General features: G+C 37.0%; 1 protein-coding gene across 1 annotated transcript; it reads right to left on the bottom strand.

Moving 5' to 3' along the window:
• Window positions 1–1,327: 1,327 nt before the first annotated feature.
• On the bottom strand, window positions 1,328–26,668 carry gigyf1b (GRB10 interacting GYF protein 1b). The gene is made up of 25 exons (XM_073829448.1): window positions 26,415–26,668; window positions 20,830–21,321; window positions 20,663–20,726; window positions 19,298–19,427; window positions 18,762–18,857; window positions 17,064–17,178; window positions 15,818–15,920; window positions 14,062–14,255; window positions 13,543–13,760; window positions 13,312–13,414; window positions 12,998–13,156; window positions 12,795–12,922; window positions 12,477–12,708; window positions 12,216–12,382; window positions 10,773–10,870; window positions 10,587–10,687; window positions 10,431–10,504; window positions 10,063–10,194; window positions 9,784–9,984; window positions 6,644–6,825; window positions 6,406–6,563; window positions 5,931–6,094; window positions 5,803–5,847; window positions 4,035–4,146; window positions 1,328–3,690 (listed from the first exon to the last, which is right to left on the bottom strand). The coding sequence occupies exons 3-25, from the start codon at window positions 20,695–20,697 to the stop codon at window positions 3,641–3,643; spliced, it is 2,997 nt and encodes a 998-aa protein (XP_073685549.1). The 5' UTR covers window positions 20,698–20,726; window positions 20,830–21,321; window positions 26,415–26,668; the 3' UTR covers window positions 1,328–3,640.
• Window positions 26,669–27,357: the final 689 nt, after the last annotated feature.

Genomic DNA, 27,357 nt, shown 5'->3' on the forward strand with positions numbered 1-27,357 from the left:
GATATGACTATATTTGGCCACGATGTTTTAAGAATTTGAGGGTGCAAAATATTAAAATATTGAGAAAACTGCCTTTAAAGTTGTCCAAATGAAGTTCTTAGCAATGCATATTACTAATCAAAATTTAAGTTTTGATATATTTACGGTAGGAAATTTGCAAAATATCTTCATTGAACATAATCTTTACTTAATACCCTAATGATTTTTGGCTATTGATACAAATACACTCGTGCTACTTGGGGCACATAATTGTAACAATGACAGAAAACAAATTCAGCATTTAATTTTTTTATTTTCAGTTTAACATATTTTGATCTTCTCAAAGCAAAACTAACCCCCATGTTCTGTACGTACCCACCTAATCATTTAAAACTCAAAAATATTCAATGCCGAACTGATAGAGGAAGGCAAACTACCTCTTTTAAACTTTTACAATTTCTTTTTCAGATTTCAGCATATACCAATGTTCATCAACCTTTATCTGTACATGTCAATAATTGCAGTTATTCACTTGAACATTTACATACCAACATTACATAGAAAACACTGTGGGAAACATCCCACAGCCTGGTATGATGAGTGAAGTCAACATAGGGGAGAAAACATCCTCAGCCAGGCTCAGATTCCTTTAGATGACCGAGTGGTGTTGATATAGCCTGTGCTGTTCTTCTAATGAGTGTTACATTAATGTTGACCAGGGCAGTTCTATTTTGTACAATTAAGGCATGTGAAACACCCAAAATGATGGCCTAAGATGGACAGAACTCAACAAACAGGGACCAAAATCATTTACATTATTTACAGGCCGTCCAGTCCCCGCCTCAGCAAGACGGAAGAATGTCCGAGTTGTGTACAGACGCATACAAAGTCTCTCCACACGCATGCACACACCTAGTCTGTCTGTGGGTCCCATTCTACGCTGTCAGGACGAAAGATAGAAGAAGAGCAAGACGAGAGAAGAAAGAAGAGAAAGAGTTGTCGTCTCTTGCTTAATCCAGTTTGAAGACATCAGAAAATGCGTACTGGTGGGTGAGATGGTCCCAGCAGGGAGATCTAGGTTACGTCCATTCTTGAAGAACTGAAAAACAAAACCAAGGATTAAACCACAACCCCAAGAGTAAAATATCAACTTTCAATCTTGTCATGTTGGATCTTACCTGCTTAACTGCAGCTCAGCTGTTTCACAAGCATCCATGAACTCAATAATTGCTGTAATACTCTCAATTTTTCACTGTATCGACAGGCAATCATGACAAGTCTGTGTCCTTGAGATGTAGTTCAAGTGCGTGAAGAAACGAGGAGTTTGGGTTTCAGTTCGTCTCCTTTCCAAACATTCATCACATCTAAACTCCACAAGGAAGTTTTTGAAGAAATATGATTGCTAGACGTGAGAATCTGCAGTTTCTCCGCACGGTAATCTTCTAAAAAGGCATAAAGGTTTTTTTTTTTTTTAATCAAACATTCAAAATGACCACTTTTTTTTTTTTTTTTTTTTCTCAAATGCTGTAGGATTTTCCTTCATTTGATAGTGTTGCAGAGAGCAGTGGGGATTGCAGCTCAAAGGATGCAGAAAACTCCATCCCTTTGGTGTGAGGATGAAATGAATCCGCACATATTCCCTCCGTCTCGCTCTCTGTGTAGCACTAAATGCAGCTGGTTGCCACTCCTTTTCGGATTCCAGGATGGCGTTTAGATTAGTGCTGATACCCACTTCTCCGCGCTTGTTTTCAGTCATTGTCTTTTGTTATGTTTTTTACAAAAATATAATCCAGTCAGAATAGAATGAAATACGCTTAAAGCAGGATTTTTTTCTTTTTTCTACAGATCAAGTACCAAAATCTCTGTTCCGATCTCCAGTCTCTTCCTATTCAGAGGATGAACAAATATCGATGATGCAAAACATCACATATTTCAATCCCAAGACTTCTGTTTTGAAAGAAAAAAAAATAAATTCTGTCTTTCCAAAAGAAAAAAAAAAAAAGTACTGCTACACACTGCAGATCCTTGGCTCTCAATGGCCCTGTATCAAGAGCGTAAGTAACAAGACGGCTAACCACCAGTTCCATAAAGATGTTGGTAGACCAATTCAAGAGTCTCCGGTTGCTGTGAGAAAGTTCTGGAAGAGCACTAGCAGCCGGAGACCTGTCAGCTTGGTACAGGCCATGCGCGTCCCAAGAATCTGACCTCTGACAATAGGCATATTCCGAATGGTGAGGCGTGTCCCGTTTCACTCTGAGACACTCAAGCCTTGTTGTTAGATGCACTGTTATACATAGTTTGTTTTGGAATACATTCATTCATAATACAACATCCTCATGAGCCAAATAAAATTAAAGAAAAAAAAAAAAAAAAAAAAGTCAAACAAAAACATTATTCAAAAAATACAAGGTAGCAGCCTAGAAAGTGCTCCAACTGATAAAGTTCAAATACTTTGTATAGAACGATAAAAAAATATATCATTCATTCTTTTCTTTTTTTTCAACAGCAACAAAAAAAGTAACACAACTGACATACAGAATCACAGTGCCCTTGTGACTGTCTCAAAACACCAGCCAACAGAATCCACACACATACATACACGCATTTTCTGGACAGAAGGCAACATTTCACATCGTGGACTGAGAATGAGTAAAAGGGAAGAGTTGTAATGTAAGTAGTTTGTGTACAGACAACAGCGGAGCTACATTTATACACCAAACACAACCTAGAGACCCCGATTGCCCTCTTACAACAGAGCCAAACGGGCCAAACAGCACCTCAGTCATGCTTTGAAACACTGGAGGGTAAAAACGCAATGCTTGACTGTCCCATCGGTCTCTTTAAGAGCCTATGTACAAAAAAGGGCAAACACAAACTGCTTCTGTCCATTGTCACACACACATACTTTAGCACACATGCTCAATAAAGTACAAAATTGTGATGAACAAAATAAAAGCATGGCATTTGTTTTATACATGTCGGTAAGCAATAAAATTTGTGCAGGCTTCATCTTTCATCTCTTACACTTGCACACGCACTCACGAAAAAACCTCAAGCTATCCTAACGTATTTTTTTTTTTTTTTTGTCTTTTTGTTTTTTTTAAACAAGTGCAAATCTTCAAGTTTTCAAATTCATATTTTTATAGCTTTACCATGAACATAAAAATACAACAGTGTTTGTCTTTTAGGAGAGATGCTCGACTTGAACTTGAACCTCCCCTATTAACGTTTTTCAACTTCTACATTTTTTGATACGGTGGACTCCGCTCCGCTCCGTTCCTACCTCTCGTATGTATATTCATACAAATATTCTACACATAATATATGCAACAATATATTCACACATTTTTGCATTGTAAAAAAAAAAAAGGAAAAAGACAACTCCATTTCAAATATGAAAACATTAAAGTGCAATGGTTTAGGTAAGGTGCTTTACTGAAGGGAGGCAGAAGAGGATCTCCTCTTCACACCGAACCTCCCGATAACCTCCTTCTGCTCCTCTCACAGTGCAGAGTGAGAGAAAGAGGGAGAAAGAGAGAGAGGGGGGGAGGGGGGGCATGGACAAATATTGCCCGCCCCATCCCTCACTGAGCAGTGCACATTCCTCTGCTGATTTGCTCCAGGTTTAAGGCCTCAGGTAAACTCAAGTAGACGGGCTGGGTCAGTAATCCTCCACCTGCTCCAGCTCACCTCCCCCCAGGAATGAGTAGCCTGCGGAGGTGGGAAACAGGAGAACAGAGGTTGAGAGGTCCGAGGGTTGACTTTCCACAAGAAATGTCCCTTCTGGGAATATACTAATGACTAATTCATAAACTTTTCCCCCCTTGAAGCAGGGCAGAAAATGCTTTTCAATAAGTACATCGGTAAATAGATCCTCTTTGCTAGATGAAGATCTCACTATGACCCAGACGGCAAGAATTTGACAAGGAGCCAGAACGCAGATTAAAACAACAGTGGTTCAAGGGTTATTCTGGGTAATGTATGCATGCTGATGGGTAAAGCTGAATGCAACCCAGTAGGGGTTTGAGAGTGTTTATGCGAGCGTGCACGCTAACCGAGGATACTGGGGTCAGAATGGAGCATCATGCTAGGCTTTTTCTTCGCTTTTCCTCCCTGAGTGTCGTACACACTGCCGCCCTTACTCATGTGAGCTGCCTGGAACATTGACTGTAAGGAGAAAAACCAGGAAGACTTTAAACACTGGACTAATATAAAATGTAAACTAATACTAGGGCTGGGTGATAAATCTCTAAAGAAATTTTATGAAGAGTTCGATAAATGTTCGATATAATGTTTGTGCGGCATTTGAAGTGCACCACACGGAACAAAGTTCAAACAGCATTGCGGCGATAGTTCACTAGAGCAGATACGTTTATTTAGGAGCACTAAACAGTGCTGTGGAACCAGTGTGATGCGCTTGAATTCAGTTCAGGTGAAGTACACAAATGACTTGGCGATTTAAAGAGATTAAACAGCGCTGACAAACAAACACTGTGCGCAACGATATACTCAGAAGTCTTTTTAATCTACAAATACTTTTGATATATTTGTGGTAGGAAAATATCAAAATATCTTTACTTAATATAGAAAAGAAAAATCGGCAATTTTGACCCATACAATGTATTTTTGACTATTGCTAAAAATATGCCTGTACTACCATAATTTACTCACCCTCAAGCCATCCTAGGTGTATATGACTTCCTTCTTTTAGACGAATGCAATCAGAATTATATTAAAAATTATCCTGGCACTTCCAAGCTCTATCGTGGCAATGGGCGCATCCATTCATAATATTCCATAAGGCATTCATAAGTGCCTCACACAGGTTCGGGAGTAGATAAAGGCCTCCTGTACCGAATCAATGCATTTTTTTTTTGTAGGACGTATGTGTTGCACATGTGCCTGTGAGTCTCGTGAAAACCAACGTCTGTTTACAGGAGCAAAGGAAGCAAATTTGAATATGGCTATTTTTCTTACAAAAACACAAATTCTCTACAAGAGACCTTTATTCAACTCCTGGAGCCATGCAAGGCACTTTTTAATATGGATGGATGCGCTTTATTGGACTTGTTTTGGACTGATGATTTTATAGAGCTTGAAATTGCCAGAATAATTTTTAATATACCTTCAATTGGATTTGTTTGAAAGTAGTACGGCATATACACCTAGGATGCCTGGAGGGTGAGTAAATAATGGGCTAATTTTGATTTCTGGGTGAACTACCCCTTTAAGACTAGTTTTGTGGTCCAGGGTCATTTATAGGTATTTTTTACTATTAAAAATTGTATTGAGGCGTGCTATATGTGTTTTTATGATTTAAATGTATGCTACTATGGAAGACCAATGGTTAACTAAAAAAAAAAAAAAAAAAAAAAAAAAAAAAATAGCATAAATTTTTACCAATGTTACTGATTTTGATAATGAACAAAAATGTACTTCTGCATCTTAACTCAAGCCACTACTAGTATCAATTGGGTATTTCTAAGGGACCACAAAAAAGTATTATTATTAATATTATCAGGCAACACAAACCTATTTCTTGATTTGAAACAATATCACTCATTAGAACACGCAGAAACTACGAAATTAATTTTTCTAATAAGACTTTTATATTGATTTTAAGAAAATAATGGTCTGGTTTCTACAACTTTCACTTTGGAGCAAACATCTGGTTTTAAACTCAAAAGAAATAAAGATCTGACATTTATCATGATAATTGTTGATATCAACTGATATGAAAAAAAAAAAAAAAAAACAGAATTGTTTGGCCAAATCACCCAGCCCTAACTAATACTGGAAATATTATGTCTTTTTTGCATCTACCTGCAGGGGGAAGTTCATGTTCAATCCAGAGACTTCCTTGGACAGCTGTGAAAAATTTCACTACATTAACACTCATCCAAAGTGCAAGAAAAACAATGTGCTTTCGAGAAAAGTTGTCATTCACAAACCTGCTGCTGTTGTCTCTGGTGGTTTGCTTTCTGTTTGGCACGACGCTCCAGGAACTGCTTGGCAAACTCTTTGGCTTCAATGGTATCGCCCAGATAAATGCGGATAAAGTCATGAACTTCATATGGAGACTCCACCTCCTTCAGATATGCCACAATGGTGGGCACTACGGAGAGAAATACAAGCATGAAAATTTTAATTCCAGCTCCTTTTGGAGAAGAGAGTAGGGTTGGGCCATGTCTACCAAATTGGCATCAGACAATGTCTACAGTGAACGATGACGTCGGTGGGGGAGAGAAAGTATTGTATTTTTTTTCTCCCATCTCGTATTTATTCCATTTCCTTTCCAAACACAGTATTCGGATTTGGCTGGTTTCGTGATGGTGATACCTCTCAGCCATTGCCGATGGCATTGTCTATCGGCCCAACCCTAGAAGAGAGAAGAAAAGAAGCAAATGGCAGATGTGACGTTGTTACCATCCACTGAAGAGGAGTTAGTTGCAGAGGTGTTGAGAGCGTGGAGCATCTGTTCACACCAAGTGGTGAAACCGTCCTGAGGTTTCATCCCCTGAAGAAGCTTCAAAAGTCTCTCCTCATCATCAGTACGCTTACGACGATTCAGCAAGTACTGTTCGCTGAGAAGACAGACACATTTAAGGTAAACATTGTGTTCAAAAAACATGAAGGTAACTTGTGTGAATGTAAATATGTGTACCTGAGAGAGGGACTGCTGCGGCTGTTCTTCAGGCCAATGTTGCGATGGCTGGACTGGTTCTTCATAGCCTCATCCCACATGCCCATAGCAGGGTTGCCACCTCCAACCTTCCCATCCATGCCAGCTCCTGACCACATTCCAGATGTGCCATCACTCCACTGGCCCATCGTCAAACCTCCATGCTGAACAAAACAGACATAGACAGTTAAAGCAGCAGAAAGAGTAAAAAACAATATTATCAATATCGTGATATTGCGAGAGCAAAGTCTCAATATTATTGTGGTCACATGACGATATGAAGCAATATAGGTTTTCCAGGCGAAAAGTGTAGATTTTTCAAATATTCTAACATAAAAGGTCTTTAAAAGTTGTGTTTATTATCTTAAGTTGCCATTATGCTTTGGTATGATAATATCGCAAAATAAAGTCCACAATATGATATTTATTGCGATACTTGAAAAAAGACAAATGAAGAATTGGAAAAATATTTTGAGTAATTTAAATTTTAAATTTTAAACAAAATTTCATTTAATAGACTTTGAGAGTTCAAAATTAAGAGCTCCAACCCATGTTGCTAAGAAAACTTAAGTCAGAAAAAACAATCAGTGAATTGACTTGTACCTGAACTTTAAAGGGGACTCACCCCTCTTTTTTATTTGTGGTATACTGTCTCAGTGTAAATTATATTTACACTGGTGTTTTAGGAAGCCAAACAAATTAGTATTAGTGGTGGGCCGTTATCGGCGTTAACGTGCTGCGTTAACGTGAAACTCTTATCGTGCGATAAAAAAAAAATATCGCCGTTAATCTATTCTCAAATTTGGGTTGGGAGCTGTGTCTAAACTACGCAAGCTATGATGACTTTCACCTTGATAGTTTAACGCGGATGTATACCGAAGACTATAGAATATGGTTGCGCGTTTAAGTCTCCTCCGCCAAAACACAGACGGGATCGCGTCGTCCTCCATTCATAAAAACCGAATCTACTGTAGCGAAATGCCACGTAAATTCGTCGTTTTTTGGATTCATAAATCAAATCTTGGTCTGTCACTTAATTCAAATCGCGATATGGACTAGTGTATGTGAAAACTGAAATGCAAAAAGACCGTTTTAATATGAATCCGATATGTTCCGTTTGCCTCTGTATGTATGCATGGCGGAGACAAGCTTTTACTACACGTATACTGAAACACACGTGACGCTCCCGGTAAATTTTGGCATTTTCATCTCACAATAACAGATAAACTCAATCTCCCAAACTGCTGTGAGTGTCACTTTTACCGTTTCATTTGAGAAAACTAGCATCATATCATACTGTATACCATGGGCGTCGGAAGCATTGAACGTGGGTGGGACAGGACCCAACCACTTTTGAAGACCAATGCTATTGGACCCACCCACTTTTACCGTCTCTAATTCAGCGAGTATGTCTTTGTACTTTTCGTCAGACTCAGTCAAATCCATTGTATGAGGTATGCCTTAATAAATTAAACTGCATTTAGATAAAGCCTTAAATTACATGCTGTGGTTTCCTCAAATTTATTCCACTTGGCTTATATGGAGCATTTCATTAATTTACAAATAAACAAATGCCTTTCCGATGTGATATAAGTGAAAAGGGTGACGATTTTGAAAATGATTTCAACAAAAGGCAGACGCGAACTCTGGTCTCCCGCGTCAAAAACGATATGTTACTCGTGTTATCAATTGCGCCACTGAAGATGTTGTTTCAATAACCGTCTTTTGTAATATTTGTAAATATGGCATTGTATAAAAACGCATTAAATAAAAGGCACCAGACTACAGAAAATGGCATATACTACAGTATTTTTTTTCTGGGGGAGGACCCACCCACATTTATTTTGCTTCCGACGCCCATGCTGTATACACAGAAACTTCACGGCAGCCTGTCAAAATAAAAGTACGGTGTAACATGTAATGGGTTGGGTAGGTGTTGACGTTAAAAAAAACACAATCTATTAGGTAGAAAAAATAATTTCATTGTTAGTTAGTTAGTAAACACAAGTACATCTAATTGAACAATTTATTTTCATCAACAAATTATCATAGAACAGCTTTTTGAGCTTTATGATCCATTCTCAAAGACTTACTTTTAGTCATTATTTGGGTAGCACACATATTCTGAATGCCTTCAGCAGAATTCAAATTAGCCATTTTAATCTAGATTAATTCCAAGATTTAATCTAGATTAATCTAGATTAAAAAAAATTAATCTATGCCCACCTCTAATTAGTATATAATAATAATGATAACAATGACACAATAGCTATTTACTGTAAAACAATTGCACTGTAAAATAAATGAAAATAAATATTTCACAGGTGTATTATTTTTACTTTACACTACAGTAGGGAACTTACAATACTTATTTCCTCATTTCTACAATTGAAAGAGATATTTTGAATTTGGACTGCTTTTAAACCGCTAGCTGTCTGCAATTCATACTGCAGTTTAAAGCTTTTATTTTGATGGAAATGACAGTAAAGCTTTTATTTTGAAGGAAAACTCCAGCTTCAGTGAAAACAAGCTTACAAAAACGCATCTCAATACAAATCTAGTGAAATGCTGTAATCATCTGCCACGAATATAATGCATAACTGGTGGCCATTGCATTCACAAACACGTGCAGTTTTGAGGCGTGGAAAACACCGGATTACGAGCTGACTGCCACTTTGAAACGTGCAGCGAAAACCAAAAAAAAGCCATATTGTGCTTTCGGTTTTAGTTTGACAGATACTGTGCCAAAGCATAACGGCCCAAAACAGAACTTTAAATACATTTTACGTTAGAACAAGAAGTTTAAATATATTTTAAAAACTACCCTTTTTGCCCTGAAGACGTATCGTTTCATATCATCATGTGACCACAATAATATCGAGAGAGAGCTTTGCTATCGCTATATTATGATATTGATAATATTGTCACATCCCTACTTAGGTACATGGGTTGGAGCTCTTAATTTTGAATTCTCAAAGTGCATTAGATTAGAATTTAACTTTAAAATGTATAATGTGATATTGTTACATCCCTACAAAGCAACTCATTCAAGGAGAACCCCTTTAGACCCAAGACGCATTTGAAATAATTCACTGCTCATGTGGATGTCAAGATCTTTTTACCCTTTGCTGCTGCTGAGCTCTCTGCTGTTTGTGAAGTCTCTCTGCCTCCAGCTCCAATAGTCCCAAGCTCTTTCCAGAAGCCTTGCCCAGAGACAGACTTCCTGCCTGGCTGCTGCTCCACCCTGCACCCCCTGACACACTCTGCTGCTGCTGGCTCTGCTGCAGAAACTTCATGATCAATTCCTGCTGCTGACGGCACTGCTGTAAAACAGAAACATGTTACACATCAAAAAAACTTAAGTGTGCAAGATTTGTAGCCCAGTGCGAGAGTGCGCTCACCTGTTTTCGTCTATAAAGCTCCTCCTCCTCTCTCCTCTTCTGTTCCTCTTGCTGTCTGCGCTTTTCCTCCCTCCGTTTCCTCTCCTCTTCTTCACGCTTCCTGAGTTCAGCTTCACGCCTCTCCTGCTGGAGCTAACACACAGCACATGCTCAATTACCGAAAGAGCGATATGGGTGAGGTTTACACATTCAACATGAAATGTGATCACCAAGAGGAGTGATTAATTAGTGACATCGCAGTCCGGGCTGAAGTCCAAAGTTTACTCTGGTTTTTCCGTATACACTATGGTATATATAGTGCATGTTATGTAAAATAACACTTTAGCAGGAGTGAAGGCACTTTTTTCAAGATTACATAAGTGACATACTTTCTGCAAATGTTCAAGAGTTGGACCCTGAGCGGAGTTACTCATGGTTAAGTCCCACAGATTGGTCTCACCGCCTACAAAACAGAATAAACATCGGTGTAACAACAGCACTTAACAAAAAAAAAAGTGGCTATTAGCTAAAGCAGCTGGTAGTACCTGACTGCTGAGAGACTGAGGTAGGCATGTCCCACATGGGCCCGGTGTCTGGCACTGACATGGACCTGTTCATCGCAGGCATCATCCCAGTCTCCCCACACCTGAGACCCAAACACATCACTCATAAATCCAAAACACAAGTGTATACCTGGCCAGCTGGTGCATTAATTGGAAAGTCGGTGATACCTGTTCATGTGCTGAAATCTCATCTGAAGTTGTTGGTAGAGGGCTGCAGTGGCAGCTTGTTCTAACTGTTTCTTTAATACCTCCTGGTCCATGTTCCCCTAAAGCAACAGAAAAACAGACAAAATGTTCTACTTCCATCCAAGTTGAATACCATTTTTTGGAATTTTTAGGGAATGGATTGTAGAGAGTCAGGAAATTACTAAATAGAAGAGGATATGGGATCGAGAAAACAGAATCAAATTTGGGTCGCCTGTAACACAACCTCAATATGTCGAAGCACTGCCCTAAAAGGTTAATGCTCTGACCACTACTTGGATATTTTAGAAAAGCAACTCAAGGCAGTACTTGTTTTTACTATGGTTAAGGGTTTAAGAACATGGTAAAAATCATTGTAACAAAGCCCTGTGTGGCTGGTTTACATACACCCTGCAGAATCTGCAAAATGTCAATTTCCTTACCAACATAAGAGGTATCATACAAAATGCATGATTTTATTTAGTACTGACCTGAATAAGATAATTTACATAAGACATTTACATATAGTCCACAAAAGAAAATATTAGTTGAATTCATAAAAATTACACCGTTCAAAAGTTTACATATGCTTAAATTTCTAATACTGTGTTTTTACCTGAATGATCCACAGCTGTGTGTGTGTTCTTCAGAAAAAAATCCTTCAGGTCCCACAAATTCTTTGGTTTTTCAGCATTTTTGTTTATTTGAACCCTTTCCAACAATGACTGTATGGTTTTAAGATCCATCTTTTCACACTGAGGACAACTGAGGGACTCATACGCAATTATTACAGAAGGTTCAAACGCTCACTGATGCTTCAGAATGAAACATGACGCATTAAGAGACGGGGGTGAAAACTTTCAGAAATTAAAGATCAGGTCAAATTTAACTTATTTTGTCGTCTGAGAAACATACAAGTATCTTCTGTAGCTTCTGAAGGGCAGTACCAAATGAAAAAAGAAAACATTTAGGCAAAATAAGAAAAGTACACATCAAGTTTTCACCCCCATCTCTTAATGCATGGTATTTCCTTCTGGAACATCAGTGAGCATTTGTAACCTCCTGAGTGTCCCTCAGTTGTCCTCAGTGTGAAAAGATGGATCTCAAAATCATACAGTCATTGTCGATAAGGGTTCAAATAAACAAAAATACTGAAAAACCAAAGAATTTGTGGGACCAAAAGGATTTTTCTGAATAACAGCTGGATGTTAAACTGTTCAGGACAAACAAGGGAGTCATGAACAACTATCATTAAGCAAAACGAAAAGAAAAAAAAAAACTGTGGATCATTCAGGTAACACACTGTTAAGAATCAAGCTTGTCCCTCTTAATAAATAACATGCAGGTTCTGCAAGGTGTATGTAAACTTTTGACCTCAACTGTATGTCACATCAAACCCGTTTCTTGATATTTCACCGAGTTCCTCACCAGAAGCGGAGGAGGTGAGGGGCCGGGAGAGAAAGGCACACGCCCCCACATCTTGATGACTTCACCCAGGGGCTGAAATCCCTCATCACAGCCACGTTTGACCAGCAGGTTCATGGTGAAATACCCTGCCTGAAACCACTCACACATCTCCACTGTAGTGAATGGACCTGAGAAAGAGAAAATACAAAAATACAGCCCACCATTTTATGCTGTAACGAACACATGAAAACCCTCCAAGATTGACGTGGCAGTGAGAATTACCTTGAATCTCCCCTTGAGGGTCTTTGTAGAACCACTTCATTGCGGATTCATGGGACAGGGGCAGAGCGCTGGCGGAGTGGGGGAGACTGTGTTGGTTGGAGTGAGAGTGTGTGTGCGTATTCGGGTGTGAGTGAGTGTGTGCCGCAGAGATGTGGCTCTCTTGAAGAGCTTGAGTGAAACATTCCTCTTCAAGGGACGTGTCTTGCAGGGATGCCACCATCTTCTCAGCCTCCTTTAAATGATAGATCTTTTTTTACTTTGAGCTTCTATCATAAGAGTGCAGAGCAACACAAGCAAGCAAGAAGGAAACACACCAACCTGTTGAAGGTGCTTCATGCCATCTTCCTCCTCAGTGTCTCCCCCTACTGTTGGAAGGTCAGTACCAGTGGATGAGGGAGGAGAGGAGCTCTGCCTCTGAGTTGTGGTGCCCCCTGCTGGAGATGCATCTATACCAACAAACTCTGTTTTAGTCCAGAGTGTTTTTGCATTGCATGTTCTTTTCACAAAAAGAGAGAAAGTACCTTCAGCTGGTTGGGGTGCAGGTTTTGAAGGAAGAGTGATTATGGGTTTGGGAGTCTCTTCTTCTGCAACAGGGTGTACAGGGGCAGGAGCAGACACGGGATGAGGAGATAATGACATTCTGTCTCCATCACACACAGTTATTGCCTCACAAGCTTCCACTGAAAAAAGAAGAGAGGCAAGTTAAGAAAAAAAGTGAGGAAATGCTTAAACATGAGAAGTGGAAGATGCTAATGGTTCAATGTTCTTGGTTAGAGCAGGTGACATGATGCAGAACAAAGAGCAAAAGTCACTTTTTTTTAAAGATTTCTCTTACATTTATCAGCAGGGCTGTCCTGCTCCAAACCACCCTCCTCTTCTTCCTCTAGAGCCTCGAATTCCAGTTCCTGGTCTTCAGGGATTGCATCTCTGGAGTTTTTCTAAAGGGTCACACAAACCTGATTTAATCCATTTCTTTTTTTACTTACTTATTAGGAAGTTACTTAACAGTAACTTGCAAGAACGCATCTGGAATTTATTTGAAGAGAAGCATGAAAGAAAAGCAAACCTTGATGCACATGAAGGCTCCAGAAGAATCAAAGGTACCCATCTCCCCTTCTTCTTCATCTGTGCACCATTCAGGCAGGCCGTCTCGCTCTTCCTCTCCTCCCTCACTTCCAGTCCTTCTACGTCCGCCTTCTCCATCTCGGAAGTCAAAGTCAAACTTCCTACGACGGCCCTCTCCACTGCTGTGATCCCGCCAACCTGCTGAACGAGGACCCCCATCTAGATAAGAGAAAAGACAAATTTGAAACATTAAAATGTATCCACCTTATTATTCAATGCGGAAGTAAGTGTATGGGTGACTTCTGGTTTATTAGCCACTATAGGGAAATAACATGAAGAAAAACAAAGTGCAGTAAACGGTAAAACTATTTGCATTATAAACCAGTGTGTTCATAATTGAGATAATACAATACTAATACTTGATATAACCAATTTGCAATATCAAGCAGCTAAAAAATATATTGGACAAAATATTAACAATAAAAAAAAAATAAACAAAAAAGCAAATAAGCATATGTACCATCGCGACGACCTCCGGCAATTCTCCAGCTTCCCCCAGGTTCTGCCCCCTCCTCTTCCTCCTGCTCCTCTCGGAGCGTGCGCCAGTTATCGCTGTCTGAGCGTGCATAGTCCTTCCTTCCTCCTGCTCCTCCATCCTCAAAACCACCACGTCCACCATCACGCCTCAAGGGCTTTTCAAAGCGCCGCTCACCTCTGAAACAACAAATACTAATGATCAGCTCAACAGACAATTATTCTGAGAGTGACTTAAAGCTTTCAAGACATTGGTGCAGAATTAAGTTACACAAATGCATGTTATAAATATATACAGTTGAGGTCAAAAGTTTACATACACCTTGCAGAATCTGCAATATGTTAGCTATTTTACCAAAATAAAAGGGATCTACATATAGTCCACAAGTGAAAATAATAGTTGAATTTATTTAAACAGCCCTGTTCAAAAGTTCACATACACTTGATTCTTAATATTGTGCTGTTACCTAAATAATCCACAAATGTGTTTTTTTTTTTTAAATGATAGTTGTTCATGAGTTCCTTGTTTGTCCTGAACAGCTAAACTGTCCACTGTTCTTCAGAAAAATCTTTCAGGTCCCACAAATTCTTTAGTTTTTCAGCCTTTTGTGTATTTGAACCCTTTCCAACAATGACTGTATGACTGTATATTTGAGATCCATCTTTTCACACTGAGGACAACTAAGGGACTCGTATGCAACTATAACAGAAGGATCACACTAGAGGATGGATACCCGAGCCGAGCCCGACGGTACCCGACGGAACCCGACGGGCCGGGCCGGGTTCGGACAGATATTTAGAAAGGATGCTCGGGTTCGGGTCGGGCTCGGTTACATCAGCGCGATAGTGCGCCTGTGTTATAACAGCGCTTTTTGCCCCGTGTGCACTGATGCGCTCATCTGTTGACATTTCCGAACGCCTTCCTACAGTTGCTTAATAAAAGCGGGCTTTCCACACAAAAAACTGCACGTGTCATTAGTATGAGAAAAAAAAAAAGATTTTAACTGTGTCGGGCTGGGATCGGGCTCGGACATAAATATCTTAATGCCTGTCGGGTTCGGGTCGGGCTCGGTTACTGCTCTGTCGGACGCGGGCCGGGCTCGGACAGAAAAATGCGGCCCGATCCGCACTCTAGATCACACGCTCACTGATGCTTCAAAAGGAAACATGATGCATTAAGATGAAGATTTGTATATTTTTCTTATTTTGCCTAAATACCTTTTTCCCCCATTTAGTACTGCCCTTCAGAATCTACTTACACGTTCCCCAAAAGACAAAATAGGTTAAAATTCAAAACGTCAAAAATGCTGAAATCCAAAGACTTTGTGGGACCTGAAGGATTTTTCTGAAGAACAGCAGGCAGTTTAACTGTTCAGGACAAACAAGGGAACAACTTTCACTAAACAAAAAACAAAACAAAAAAACACAGCTGTGGATCACTCAAGTAACAACACCGTATTAAAAATCAAGTGTATGTAAACTTTTGAACGGGGTCATCTTTATAATTTCACTTGTGCACTATATGTAATATTCTTTTATATAAAATCTTATTTAGGTCAGTACTAAATAAAAAAAATAACATGCATTTTGTTTGATCCCTCCTATATTGAAAAAATTAACATTTTTAATTAACATTTCAACTTAACAAGGTGTATGTAAACTTTTGACCTCAACTGTAGATATTCAGACAAATATGACATTGTACATAAAACTTTATGAGTACAAATGACTGGAAAACCCACCTGTCATCCCAACTCTGACTGCGGTGCATCTCTCGCCCTCGGCCAAAACCAACCTCTTCATCCACACTTCTTTGGTAGAATCCGCCTTCGCCTCTGCCTCTCCCTGCAAATAAAAGATTATTAAAATATGTATATATAATAATGTATTATATAATATACTAAATCTCTTGGAAATGGGAATGACCTAGTAATTGGAAGGATGATCTCCATCATAGTAAATATCACATACACACACACACACACACACACACACCTCACATTTTTGTAGGCCAAAACCCGTAAACTAGTTAGAATTTTACCACTTCCGGTTCCAACGCCCTAATGTCTATGGGTTTTTGGTTAAATGTCTGAAACAAGGTATGTGGTTAACACAAGCTCAAGATACTTTCACAATTTACTCTACGACAAAAATAACCACTTGTGTGTGTTTTAAGCATTCACTTGTAAAAGGCAGTTGCTAACAAGTGGCTAAATGTGGCTACAAAGGCAGTCAGGGACATTAAACATCTTCATGCCAAAGAGGAAAACTCATCAACTTATTAGTTTACTTTCACATCCTCACTGTTTATGATCATGCTCTGCATTTAGCATTTCACTTCTGGTGATTGTATTCAGGCTTCAAAATTCATAAAAGGTACATTGGATGCCTATTTTCCACATCAATATGATTCTTCAGGGTCTTCATGAAATGTCTGCAACATACTTTGGTTAAAATTCCTCAATGGTCCTGTAAAACTTTACCTAATCAAAAACAGCACTGTTCACAGTGAACCAGTTCAGTGCATGCCTCTCTAAATGATAATTAGCTACTGCTGACCCCGCCCCTCTCATCCATTTTTTTCTTGTGTAGCATAAAAAATAAAACTAATCCACTGAGTCAGTGGCTTTGATGTGGGGTGAACTTCACTTTTATATTCAAATACAAAACACCTGCATTGCTTACGAGACATTGTTGTCGCTACAAGTCTTTGAGCATGGAGAAAATGTTGGACAGCGTACAATTGGCTGAGGGCGGAAATATGCTAATACGGGACAGTCCGTCAGCAGTAATGGGTGGGGCCTGAGCAGTATGACATCATAAACTTTTGTTGGTCACAGAGCTAATTTTCTGCAATAATCTAAAATCTGGTGGAAAAATCCTATTTTGTTTTTGCTGAAGGAACCAGGATTAACTTTCAGGTTAGCCTACAAAAATATGTCTTCACTCTTCACTGCAGCACTATTTACACCATTGGTCACAACCCACCTCGACCACCTCGAGTGCTTCCACGCCCTCTAGCTACACCTGTTGGTACAGCTCCACCTCCTTTACCCATAAGCCTTAGCACAGCCACACTGTTCACAGACATGGAGAAGTTCCTCTGAAAGGAGAGAGAAATAAATAAAAAAGATCATTGATGTATACATACAAACAATATTACTTATATTATCCAAATGAAATTCGCCTCTTGACTACAATATCCATTAGGGATGGGAAGATTCCCCGATTCACTCGGTGCATCGGTTTAAAATGTTAACGATGCGATGCATCGGTTTAAAAAGTGCGCATCGGATACAAATTGGCATTTGTATCGCGATGCATCGTTTCTAACATATCTGCATCGGTAAATCCCGATTTATTTCTTTATAATTATTAGTAGACATACAATACTTTTATTATTTAGAAAGTGGAAAATATTGTTAGATTGTTTTCTCCCCTCTGAACTGTTTCGCAAGCACGTCTCCCTTCACTGCTGCGTGAATGACGTAGACTATCACAACACTACAGAGACCGGGGCGTGTCCAGAAAGTCACATAGAGCAGGGATTCTCAACCGGTGGCCCGCGAGATGGCTTAAAATTAACTTAAATTTTATCCTAAAATGGTCAAAGCACGGCCTCTTTCGTGTTCTGTGATTGATTGCTTTGGACTCGGCGCAGCAAGCCTCATCGCATACAGACTGAACGGCGGCTCAAAACTTTCAACCGCGGCACGCAAACATCATCAGAGACCTGCAAGGGACTGATTTTTTTGTCCCGCTCCTGCAGAAATGTATGTTATTTTGTCCCACTCCCACCAGCAAAAGCCCACATAAAAGTAACCTATACCCCCGCGGAAAAACGGGTCTCTACTTCATCTCTTGACTGCATGAAACAAACCCTCGCACTAATGTAAAAGTAAAGACGATCAGAGTAATAGTAACAATGACACTCTTGCATCTAGGCACGCATAAGTCCGCTATTGATTCATGAACTAGTCAGGCTTTCGGGGCTCTGATCCATAGTATTTTTGTGTGAAATTTCAAAATATTTGCATAGTTGTCAAAATGAATGTCTTGTGAGTGTTTTATAATGGATGCTCACCCATAGAGGTGGATCTTGTAAGGGTCAGTGGTGTTTATGCACATATGAGCACCAGCATCAACAGATATAGTATGTATTTGCTGTATTTTTCATTTGTATGTTCATTTTATGATGGATACAAACAGTAGATATTCGGTCAGTCCAGTTCAAATGGACAGGTTTAGTGAGTGGTATTTTGGCATCTCCCTGTTGTTCTGTTTTGGCAGGTTCACTTACTTTAGAAAAAGTACTCTGTAGTCGTTTAGAATGTCTGAATTAAAGAATTCAGGAGCTTTAAATCTGTCTAATATATTTATATATAAATAAATAAATAAATAAATAAATATATAAAAGTCTTGGTTTTACTTGGTTAATAAATAATCAAACTCATTCACTGGCACCGCATCCTCTTTCACATCACCACATAAACTTGATCTAATTAGTTAGTGCTGAATTATCGCATCGTATCGTGATATGGGTGTGAATCGTATCGTATTGTATCGCAATATGTCACAAATGTATCGTTAATATATCGGATCGGATACTTTGTATCGAGATGCGTATCGGATCGGCATTATACCTTAGATGCCCAACCCTAATATCCATCAGTGAAAGAGACTCACCTGCTCCTCCTCAGTCAGGGGTACCAAGGCCAATGGCTGCTGAGACTCTTCTTGCAGGATTGCAGCAAACTCCTTATCCTGCATGTCCTCAGGGATCTAAACACGCAAGCAAAATGTCTATTAAGTATGTAATGAGCAAATGATTATTGACTCTTATATTAAAGGGCCAATTCATCCAAAATTAATGAAGTTGTTATTTTTTGTAGCTTTATAACATTACGCTTGAACCACTATTTTAACAAATGTCCTAACTAACACTCTAGGCTTTAAACATAGTAGTTGCATTTCTGCCTATGCAGAGCCAGAAAGCTCTTGGATATCAACAAAAATATCTTAATTTGCATTCTGAAGATGAACAAAGGTCTTAAGGGTCTGGAATGACATGAGGGTGAGTAATTAATGACAGATTTTTCATTTTTGTGTGAGCTATTCCTTTAAAACTCATCCTACTTTAATGAAAAGACCTCTGACTTAAACAGGTGGCCTGTGCAGTTTAATTTATTTAGCTTTTACTGCAGGTGCCGTGAGTCTCTCACCTTGTTATCTTTGACATAAAGTGCTAACATCTCCTCGCGGCCATAGCGGTAGTCGGCCAACTTGGACTTTGGCATTGCAGGGGAAGGGGGAGGGGACGTCACACTCCCCCCTCTGGATAGTGCACGGAGCCTGAAGAAAGCAGACATCGTCCAAATTATTTACATCACCCATTTAAAAACTATTAATCATTCTGAATGCAAGATTGTGTATATGCAGAAAACAATAAAAGTGATTGATCTTTTATTTATAAATTAGAAAAAAAATCACAAAGAAAGGGGAAACATCTGTTTCCTCCTGTTGACACTTATAGGGAAGTAGGACAGAAAGAAAAAAAAAATACACCCACAATGAATGTGGCAGTTCATAAATTTACTGCACACTAAATATTTCTCACAAAGGATAGCAAAAAGGAGAAAAGTCAGATTATTGAAAACTAACTTCAAATGTGTTTATCAGGGAAAAACAACTGCAACTTTGAGATCCTCAGTCATGTTTCAGTTTTGTTTTAGTGGAGCATTAAGTTAGAAATCAGATTAACAAAATAAGAAAAAGCATGTTCCTCCAACATACTGCCAAAAAGTAAAAAAAAAAAAAAAGTAAAAGTGTTTTTCGGCAAGTAAGTAAACCAAAACTATTGGCCAGAGGGATGGTAACTAAAACAAATTTAGGTAATAGCTACCCTACCAGTCAAATGTTTTTGAACAATAAGATTTTAAATGTTTTTTTAAAGAAGTCTATTCTGCTCACCAAGCCTTTATTTATTTGATAAAGTACAGCAAAATGGTAACATTTTGAAATATTTTTACTATTAAAAATAACTGTTTTCTAATTGAATATATTTTAAAATATAATTTATTCCTGTGATTTTAAAGCTGATTTTTTTAGCATCATTACTATCCTATTACATGATCCTTCAGAAATCACTGTAATATTCTGATTTGCTGCTCAAAAACATCTATTATTATTGTTGAAAACGGCATTTATCTGAAATCTTTTATAACATTATAAATGTCTTTATCGTCATTTTTGATCAATTTAAAGCATCCTTGCTAAATAAAAGTATTAATTTCTATAATGACACATTTTCTTAATAGACCTGGGTTAATTAATGTGCACTGCCCCTTTTAAAATAATAAATAGTAAAAATATTCACAATATTACTGTTTTGCTGTATTTTATATCAAACAAATGCAGGCTTGGTGAGCAGAAGAGAATTCTTAAAAAAAAAAAAAAACATTTAAAAAAAAAGTTACCGTTCAAAAACTTTTGACTGGTAGTGTAGGTCAGAAATTGAAAACGATTTATGGGCAACTTTTTGAATTTTGCATATTTAAAAGTCATACTATCTGAAATATATGCATTACCATTCTGGACCGAAGTTAAGTGTCTCAGCAGTCATATTCTGTATGTCCAGAGGGCTCAGGGTTTCTGTTAACCAGAGGAAAACACGAAATCCAAAATAAAACAAAACATTTAGGTTTTTAAATCTCATTTATCATAATCAGAATTATACAACAAGAAAAGTGCTTACCTTGTCCAAAGAACAGGACTGTAAAGGACCAGTACGTTCGGGGGGACAGGAATGAGGTGGTTCTGTCAGAACCGATACGGTGGTTCTGTGTGCTGAGGTGGACTTGGTAATTCTAAACTCTGTATGAATATTATTATAGCTGCCAGTTTCAGAGAGATAACGGCTGATAATTATCTAGCCAGATATAAGAACTCCAAAAGATGGCACGCCACCCTAATGTGCCAGTAACTTCAGATCTTTAAAACAAAAAGATTCAGCAATTTTGAAAACACTTCAGAGAGAAATAGAGAAAAAAACAACACACTATGATTAAGAATTTGTGGCAGCATAAATAACAGCAACTGCTGTTTGAAAAAACTCTGAGGGCAGTTTGTAATGCCGTAACTATTGCTGGGTAACTCTTCTCTCAATTCTTGAACTCTTTCACTTAAATTCTGAATTTTTGTGAATTATTTTTACACAGGCAAGCATTCAGCTCCCAACTCCTCACACCTGCAGAGAGAGAGAGAAAAAACACTGAGTTACACTGATTCCTTTCCTTATAGTGTAAAAATGGTAAGACTTTACAATAAGGTGTCATTTGTTAACAACGAACAAACAATTAGCAATACATTTATAACAGTTATTTATTGATCTTTTAAAAATACAGTTGTTCACAGTGCATTAACTAATGTTAACAAACACAACTAGTGATTTTATTAATGCATTAGTAAATGCTAAAATTAACATGATCTAAGATTAATAAATGCTGTAGAAGTATTGTTTATTCTTAGTTCATGGTAACTAATATTAATATTCAAATGATCAAATTAACTTTTGGATAGTTTTACATGACATTTCTCATAGTGTGAGGCTGTACATCATAAACTTTTAGGGCTGCAACAACGAATCGATAAAATCGATAAAAATCGATTACTAAAAGCGTTGGCAACGAATTTCATAATCGATTCGTTGTGTCGCGCGACGCAGAGACATTTGGTTGTTATTATATATATATTTAAAAAAAAATTGAGCGCAGAGCGGAGTGGACACATTCGGTCTCTCTCCCGCACTGATGCCAGCAGAGTTCGGCACCTCATAAGCTGTGTTTCCATCCAAAGATGCGAATTTAACTTATGCGCAAAACTGGAACATTTGAGCGCACCGTTTCTACATTATATATATATATATATATATGCTGCCCCGATTTATATCAAACATGTTTGATATTTAAGCCTACTTCGGCTAGCGTACTTTCACAGCAGCCAATGCTCGATCGCAAAACAGCTGCTGTACGGGTCGTTGGATAGTGGAGATGGAGAAAACTACTTCTATAGTTTTTGTAACACTGTCTGTCTGTATAATGTGTCGAAAACATACCACAACCGTAAGGAGAAAGAGGAGCTCTGCTGAGGTGAAATCGTCTCAGTTTTGAATAGGGCTGTGACGGTGGCACGTTGTTTTTTTATATATACACTTCAGTCAGCAAACAAGCAGCCTAAAAACGCTAAAATAAATCAAAGAAATAATATATTTAATTAAGAAAGTAGCCTAAGAGTATTAAATAGGTTATTAAACAAACATTCCTTGTAAAAATGTCCGACAGCTCATCAATTTTTGGCCGACTGAATTTCCAGTCCGACTGTCTTTTTTTCTCTTTCTCTTCCTCACTACACAGCTGCTGTTTTTAATAGCAAAGTGATTACATTTATTTTCGTTCCTTTAGTTTATAAAGTTAATTTAGAGATATATTTGGAACACTTTTTGTTTGTTAAATTCAAGTTTTTGTTTTTTAAAGTTATACCTAGCAAACAGCGGCAGACAGATCAAAAGCCTGCTTAATTCATCGCGATTTAAATTAAAATCCATTGATATAAAAAACTTAAAACATATCACAATATTAGTTTAATCATTCAATCAAGATAATTCCAAAGTTTGTGCGGAGAGAAGCGCGCTTTGCAGGACATGGAGACACCAGTGCAATGTGGAATTTCTTTTTTGCTCATAAAGGTAAGAGTAATTTACCACCCGGGCCGGAACTGTAAAGGGTCTACCTTAGTTTGTGTGCACTAACAGTATCAACAAAATGTGCTCTTAAAGAAAACAAACAGAATACGCTTGATATCTTTGGTTTAAACAGGAGCGCTTCACAATAATTAACCGAAACCCAGGTAATTGCCTCACAAACACAATATCTATAGAAAGCTTTAAATTATTATTTTACTATAAAACGAAATAATTAAAATCGAAAACAAAACTCTTTCATTAGCTAATCCATAAAGATGCATTAGGCATTAATGAGCAGGGTCGTCAATTTCATCTTTGCAACACTGAATCAGAAAATACTAGTTTATTAAGTAATTCGAATATTTTCTTAATTTTTGCCTTGACACATTCATGGTAATTACTTTTGCTGGGGCTTTGAGGCCAGTTTTGCGTGCATTTGAATGCGGAACTCTTCCAGCTGGTCGCTGCTGATGGCAGGACACTAAACACCGCCATGTCAGAATGAATGTAGCAGAAAGTTAGTCAAGTTATCCCGTTCCAGCGTGCAAAGTCACATGACTTTTTTAATGCGCACTGAGGAATTTAATTTGAGAGGCTTCTTGATGGGAAATGCAGCATGTACACCACATCAAGCCGCTGTCTTGACGGATAGTAATTTTAGTTTATTTAGTCTATATATTTGGCAGATGTAAAGCATACATGTGTATGTTTTTTGTGTTAGTCCATTTTTATTTTATTATTATTATTATTATTATAACAGTTCAACGAGCAACATGTTCGTGCACTTTCTAAAGATTTTAGTTCTGTTTTTGAATAAAGGGTTGTAAATCCCTTGTTTTTTTTTTTTTATCCGATTCATCGATTAATCGAAAAAATAATCGACAGATTAATTGATTATTAAAATAATCGTTAGTTGCAGCCCTATAAACTTTCAACATTTTTTTTTTAATTTCATCATTTTTACACGTACTTTTTGTTTGGTCTCATGTTAATTGAGACTGGGTGGTTTTTTTTGACATTTAAAAAACTAAATGATCACAGGCAGTGTTATTTTAAAATTATTTATATACTATTATAGTATTTATTAATTTTTCCATTCTTATATTTCATCTTTATTTCAGTTTTAGTAATTTTATGAGTTAGTTGTAACATTTTTTATTTACTTTTAAGTTTAAGTTAATATTTATACACTATCAGTCAAAAGCCTGCATTTATTTGATCCAAAGTACAGCAAAAACAGTTAAATTTTGAAATATTTTTCTATTTAAAATAACTGCTTTCTTTTTGAATATATTTTAAAATGTCATTTATTCCTGTGATTTCAACCTGAAATTTTATCATCATTACTTCAGTAACATGATCCATCAGAAATCAATTTGCTGCTCAAAGAACATTTATAATTATTATTGTTATTAAGTATATTTTTTTCAGGTTTCTGTGATGAATAGAAAGTTCAGAAGAACAGCATTGATCTGAAACAGAAATATTTTGTAACATTATAAATGTCTTTATCATCACTTTTGATCAATTTAAAGCATCCACCCTAAAGCCATCCTTTAATGAAAAGCTTTTTGTTTCAGATAAATGCTGATCTTTGGATCTTTCTATTCATCAAAGAATCCTAAAAAAGTACAAATGTAAAAAAAAAAAAAAAAGTAAAAAGTTTTAAACATTCAAATATTAGAATGATTTCTTAATGCTGCTAAAAATTTAGATTTGATCACAGGAATAAATTATATTTATAATTATATTTTATTTTATATTTATATATACATTTGACAGGTAGTGCACAAAATTTCATTCATTTCATTCCATCAGCTTTATTTCAGTTTTAGTTAACAACAACATTTTACACACTTACTTGTCTATCAACTAAAAAAAGTGATCAGTTTTAGCAACTCAACTATACATTCATACATAAATTGGCTTTTAACATTTAAAAATCTGACTTAAACCTGTATTTTAACTACTTATTATCATTAATCCACTAAAATCCCAGATTATTCCAAACTGAGCGAGCACATATAAACAAGAGTCTAAATAGTTCTCAAAAAGACCCACTAGATGACAAAAATAAAGTAACAATTTAATATTTTAGGCAATAGATTGTTTTTGGCTTTATTTTAACAATAAAATCCACAATATTAGAATTTTTATCAAAATGTTACCTTGTTAAACTGTTTGGAATTTTAGTAGTAGATCCTGCAAATATTGTATGTGACCCTGGACCACAAAACCAGTCATAAAATAGCATGTGTATATTTATAGCAATAGCCAAAAATACAATGTATAGGTTAAAATGATCGATTTTTCTTTTATGCCAAAAATCATTAGAATATTATGATGGCTAAATATTGCCCTATCCCAACAAACCACACATCAATGAAAAGCTTTTTTCCATCAACTTAAAAAATTGGACCCTTATGACCGGTTTTGTGGTCCTGGGTCACATATACACCAAATGTAGCCCTGGGCCACAAAAACAGTCTTAAGTAGCATTGGTATATTTGTAGCAATAGCCAAAAATACTAAAAAAAAATTAGGATAAAGTAAAGATCATGTTCCATGAAGATCTTTTGTAAATATATCAAAACTTAGCTTTTGATTTGTAATATGCATTGCATTGTTGTCATATGGACAACTTTAAAGGTGATTTTCTTAATATTTAGATTTCTTTGCACCCTCAGGTTCCACATTTCAAATAGTTGTATCTCAGCCAAAAATTATCCTATCCTAACATACCATACATTAACAGAATGCTTATATATTTTATGCATTATTCTCAAATAAAAAAAAAAATTATATATATATATATATATACTTATGACTGGTTGTGTGGTCCATGGTCTCAAATATGGTCGTTTTATATGCATTATATATATATATATATATAGGTTTAATGCATATTTGACACGCATACATTTAAGAGGGGCAACTAGAATGAAAACAACATGTGACCATTTACACAAAGCATGTAAAAATATGCATGGAAATTCATTCTGAAATTTCTTTATAACAGACACATCTGTGTAAAAATATCCTTTTAGAAACTTCAAACTCGGTTATAGTTACAAATAGTGTGAAATTTTGCCCGTGGGATTAAATGGGTTAGTTAACATTTCACAAAAGCCAAAAAGAAAGCTAAATAACAAAACACATGTTATATTTCAGCATCCAAAACCCTTCTGTGAGAACTTTCCAAACTACAATCACAACGCCACAAGCAACAGTACAACTCAACGTGAGTAACACTCACTCAGCCGCGCTGTTTTGCAACACAAACACGCAACACGCCGAGAGTCGTTTTCTAATGAAGGTTAAGAAGTAATCTCATTATAAACAACTCTAAGACGTTTTAAGGAGACCAAGAGCAGGAAACGCAGCGGTACCGTCTAAAATATGCTCGCGCTGCGCCCTGGCGCCTCGCTGCAGGCCTTTACTAACGTTAACGTTACTCCACTACGAGCCCTTTAACCATTTGATCCGGTGTGATTCACTCTTAACGACGTAATATGTGTGATTACTGCTAAAATGTGATTACCAACCATTGCACAAAGCACACTTGCCATTTAAAAAGTTGAGAATGATTTAGCACACACCTCTTCTGCGAGCCTGCTGGCCAGCTAGGCTAAACTAACGTTAGCCAGCCACTGTTTTCTCCAGAGTTGGATCTTCTTGAAAGAACTCACTCGTTCTGCACGTACGTGCGTCGCAGAAACCGATGGTTTGAACTATTGGTATGTCTCTGTTTTCAACACTCGTCTTGTGTGAGTTCGATGCTGAATTATTTATCTGTTTTTTCCCGTATCTGCAACGGTTGCAATGAGTTTTTCTGTCTCACTCGGTCGTCTTGTTGTTTGTGTTATACAAAAATGGCTGTTGGACATGAACCACATGAGAAGTTCGTCCAATGAACCGCGAAGTTCTTCTTCTTCGTTTTGTTTGACAGCGGAGCGAAAACTAAAATGGCGCATTACCGCCATCCAGTGCTAGCGTGAGACAGAATCACTGCATCTCGAACAACAGTCAAACTCGAACGATATTCGTTGTTTTTGCTGTTTGTAATATTAATAATAATAATGATAATAATAATATCGTATTTATCACACTTACATCATATTTACAATACAATTACTTTTTCCCGTTCTTTTTGTGATCGCTTTTGCATTTTTATTAATTTGACAAAATAAGTAGCAATTTTTTTAAGATCTAACAACAACAACAACAACAACAAAAAAGGGGAAACAGGGATGAATAAATAAGTAAATAAATAAAATTTCAGCTTATTTTGATTTTTTTTTTTTGCAGTTTGCAGGTAATGAATAAAATAAGTAAATAAATAAATATTAAAATGTCAATTTATTAATAAATAAATAAATGTTAAAAATTACAGTTTTGAAAAAAAAGAAGCAATGCAAATAAAAATAATAATTTGCAGTGTTTTAAAAAAGATTATGAATGACTTAAATGCATGATTAAACATTTAAATTTATAAATAAATAAATGGTTAAAATTATATATTTTTTTTAAAAAGCAACGCAA

This window comes from Garra rufa, chromosome 23 (assembly GCF_049309525.1).
Source record: "Garra rufa chromosome 23, GarRuf1.0, whole genome shotgun sequence".
In the NCBI taxonomy this organism is placed as follows: domain Eukaryota; kingdom Metazoa; phylum Chordata; class Actinopteri; order Cypriniformes; family Cyprinidae; genus Garra; species Garra rufa.

What these genes read in the sequence shown, in the direction of transcription:
- gigyf1b (XM_073829448.1), bottom strand. Translation starts at nt 20,697, where the DNA reads ATGACTGCTGAGACACTTAACTTCGGTCCAGAATG. An exon ending in TGCCGGAGGTCGTCGCGATG is followed by an intron (nt 13,761 to 14,061) that starts GTACATATGCTT and finishes TCTCTTATCTAG; the next exon opens with ATGGGGGTCCTCGTTCAGCA. An exon ending in AGCTTTATAGACGAAAACAG is followed by an intron (nt 9,985 to 10,062) that starts GTGAGCGCACTC and finishes TCTGTTTTACAG; the next exon opens with CAGTGCCGTCAGCAGCAGGA.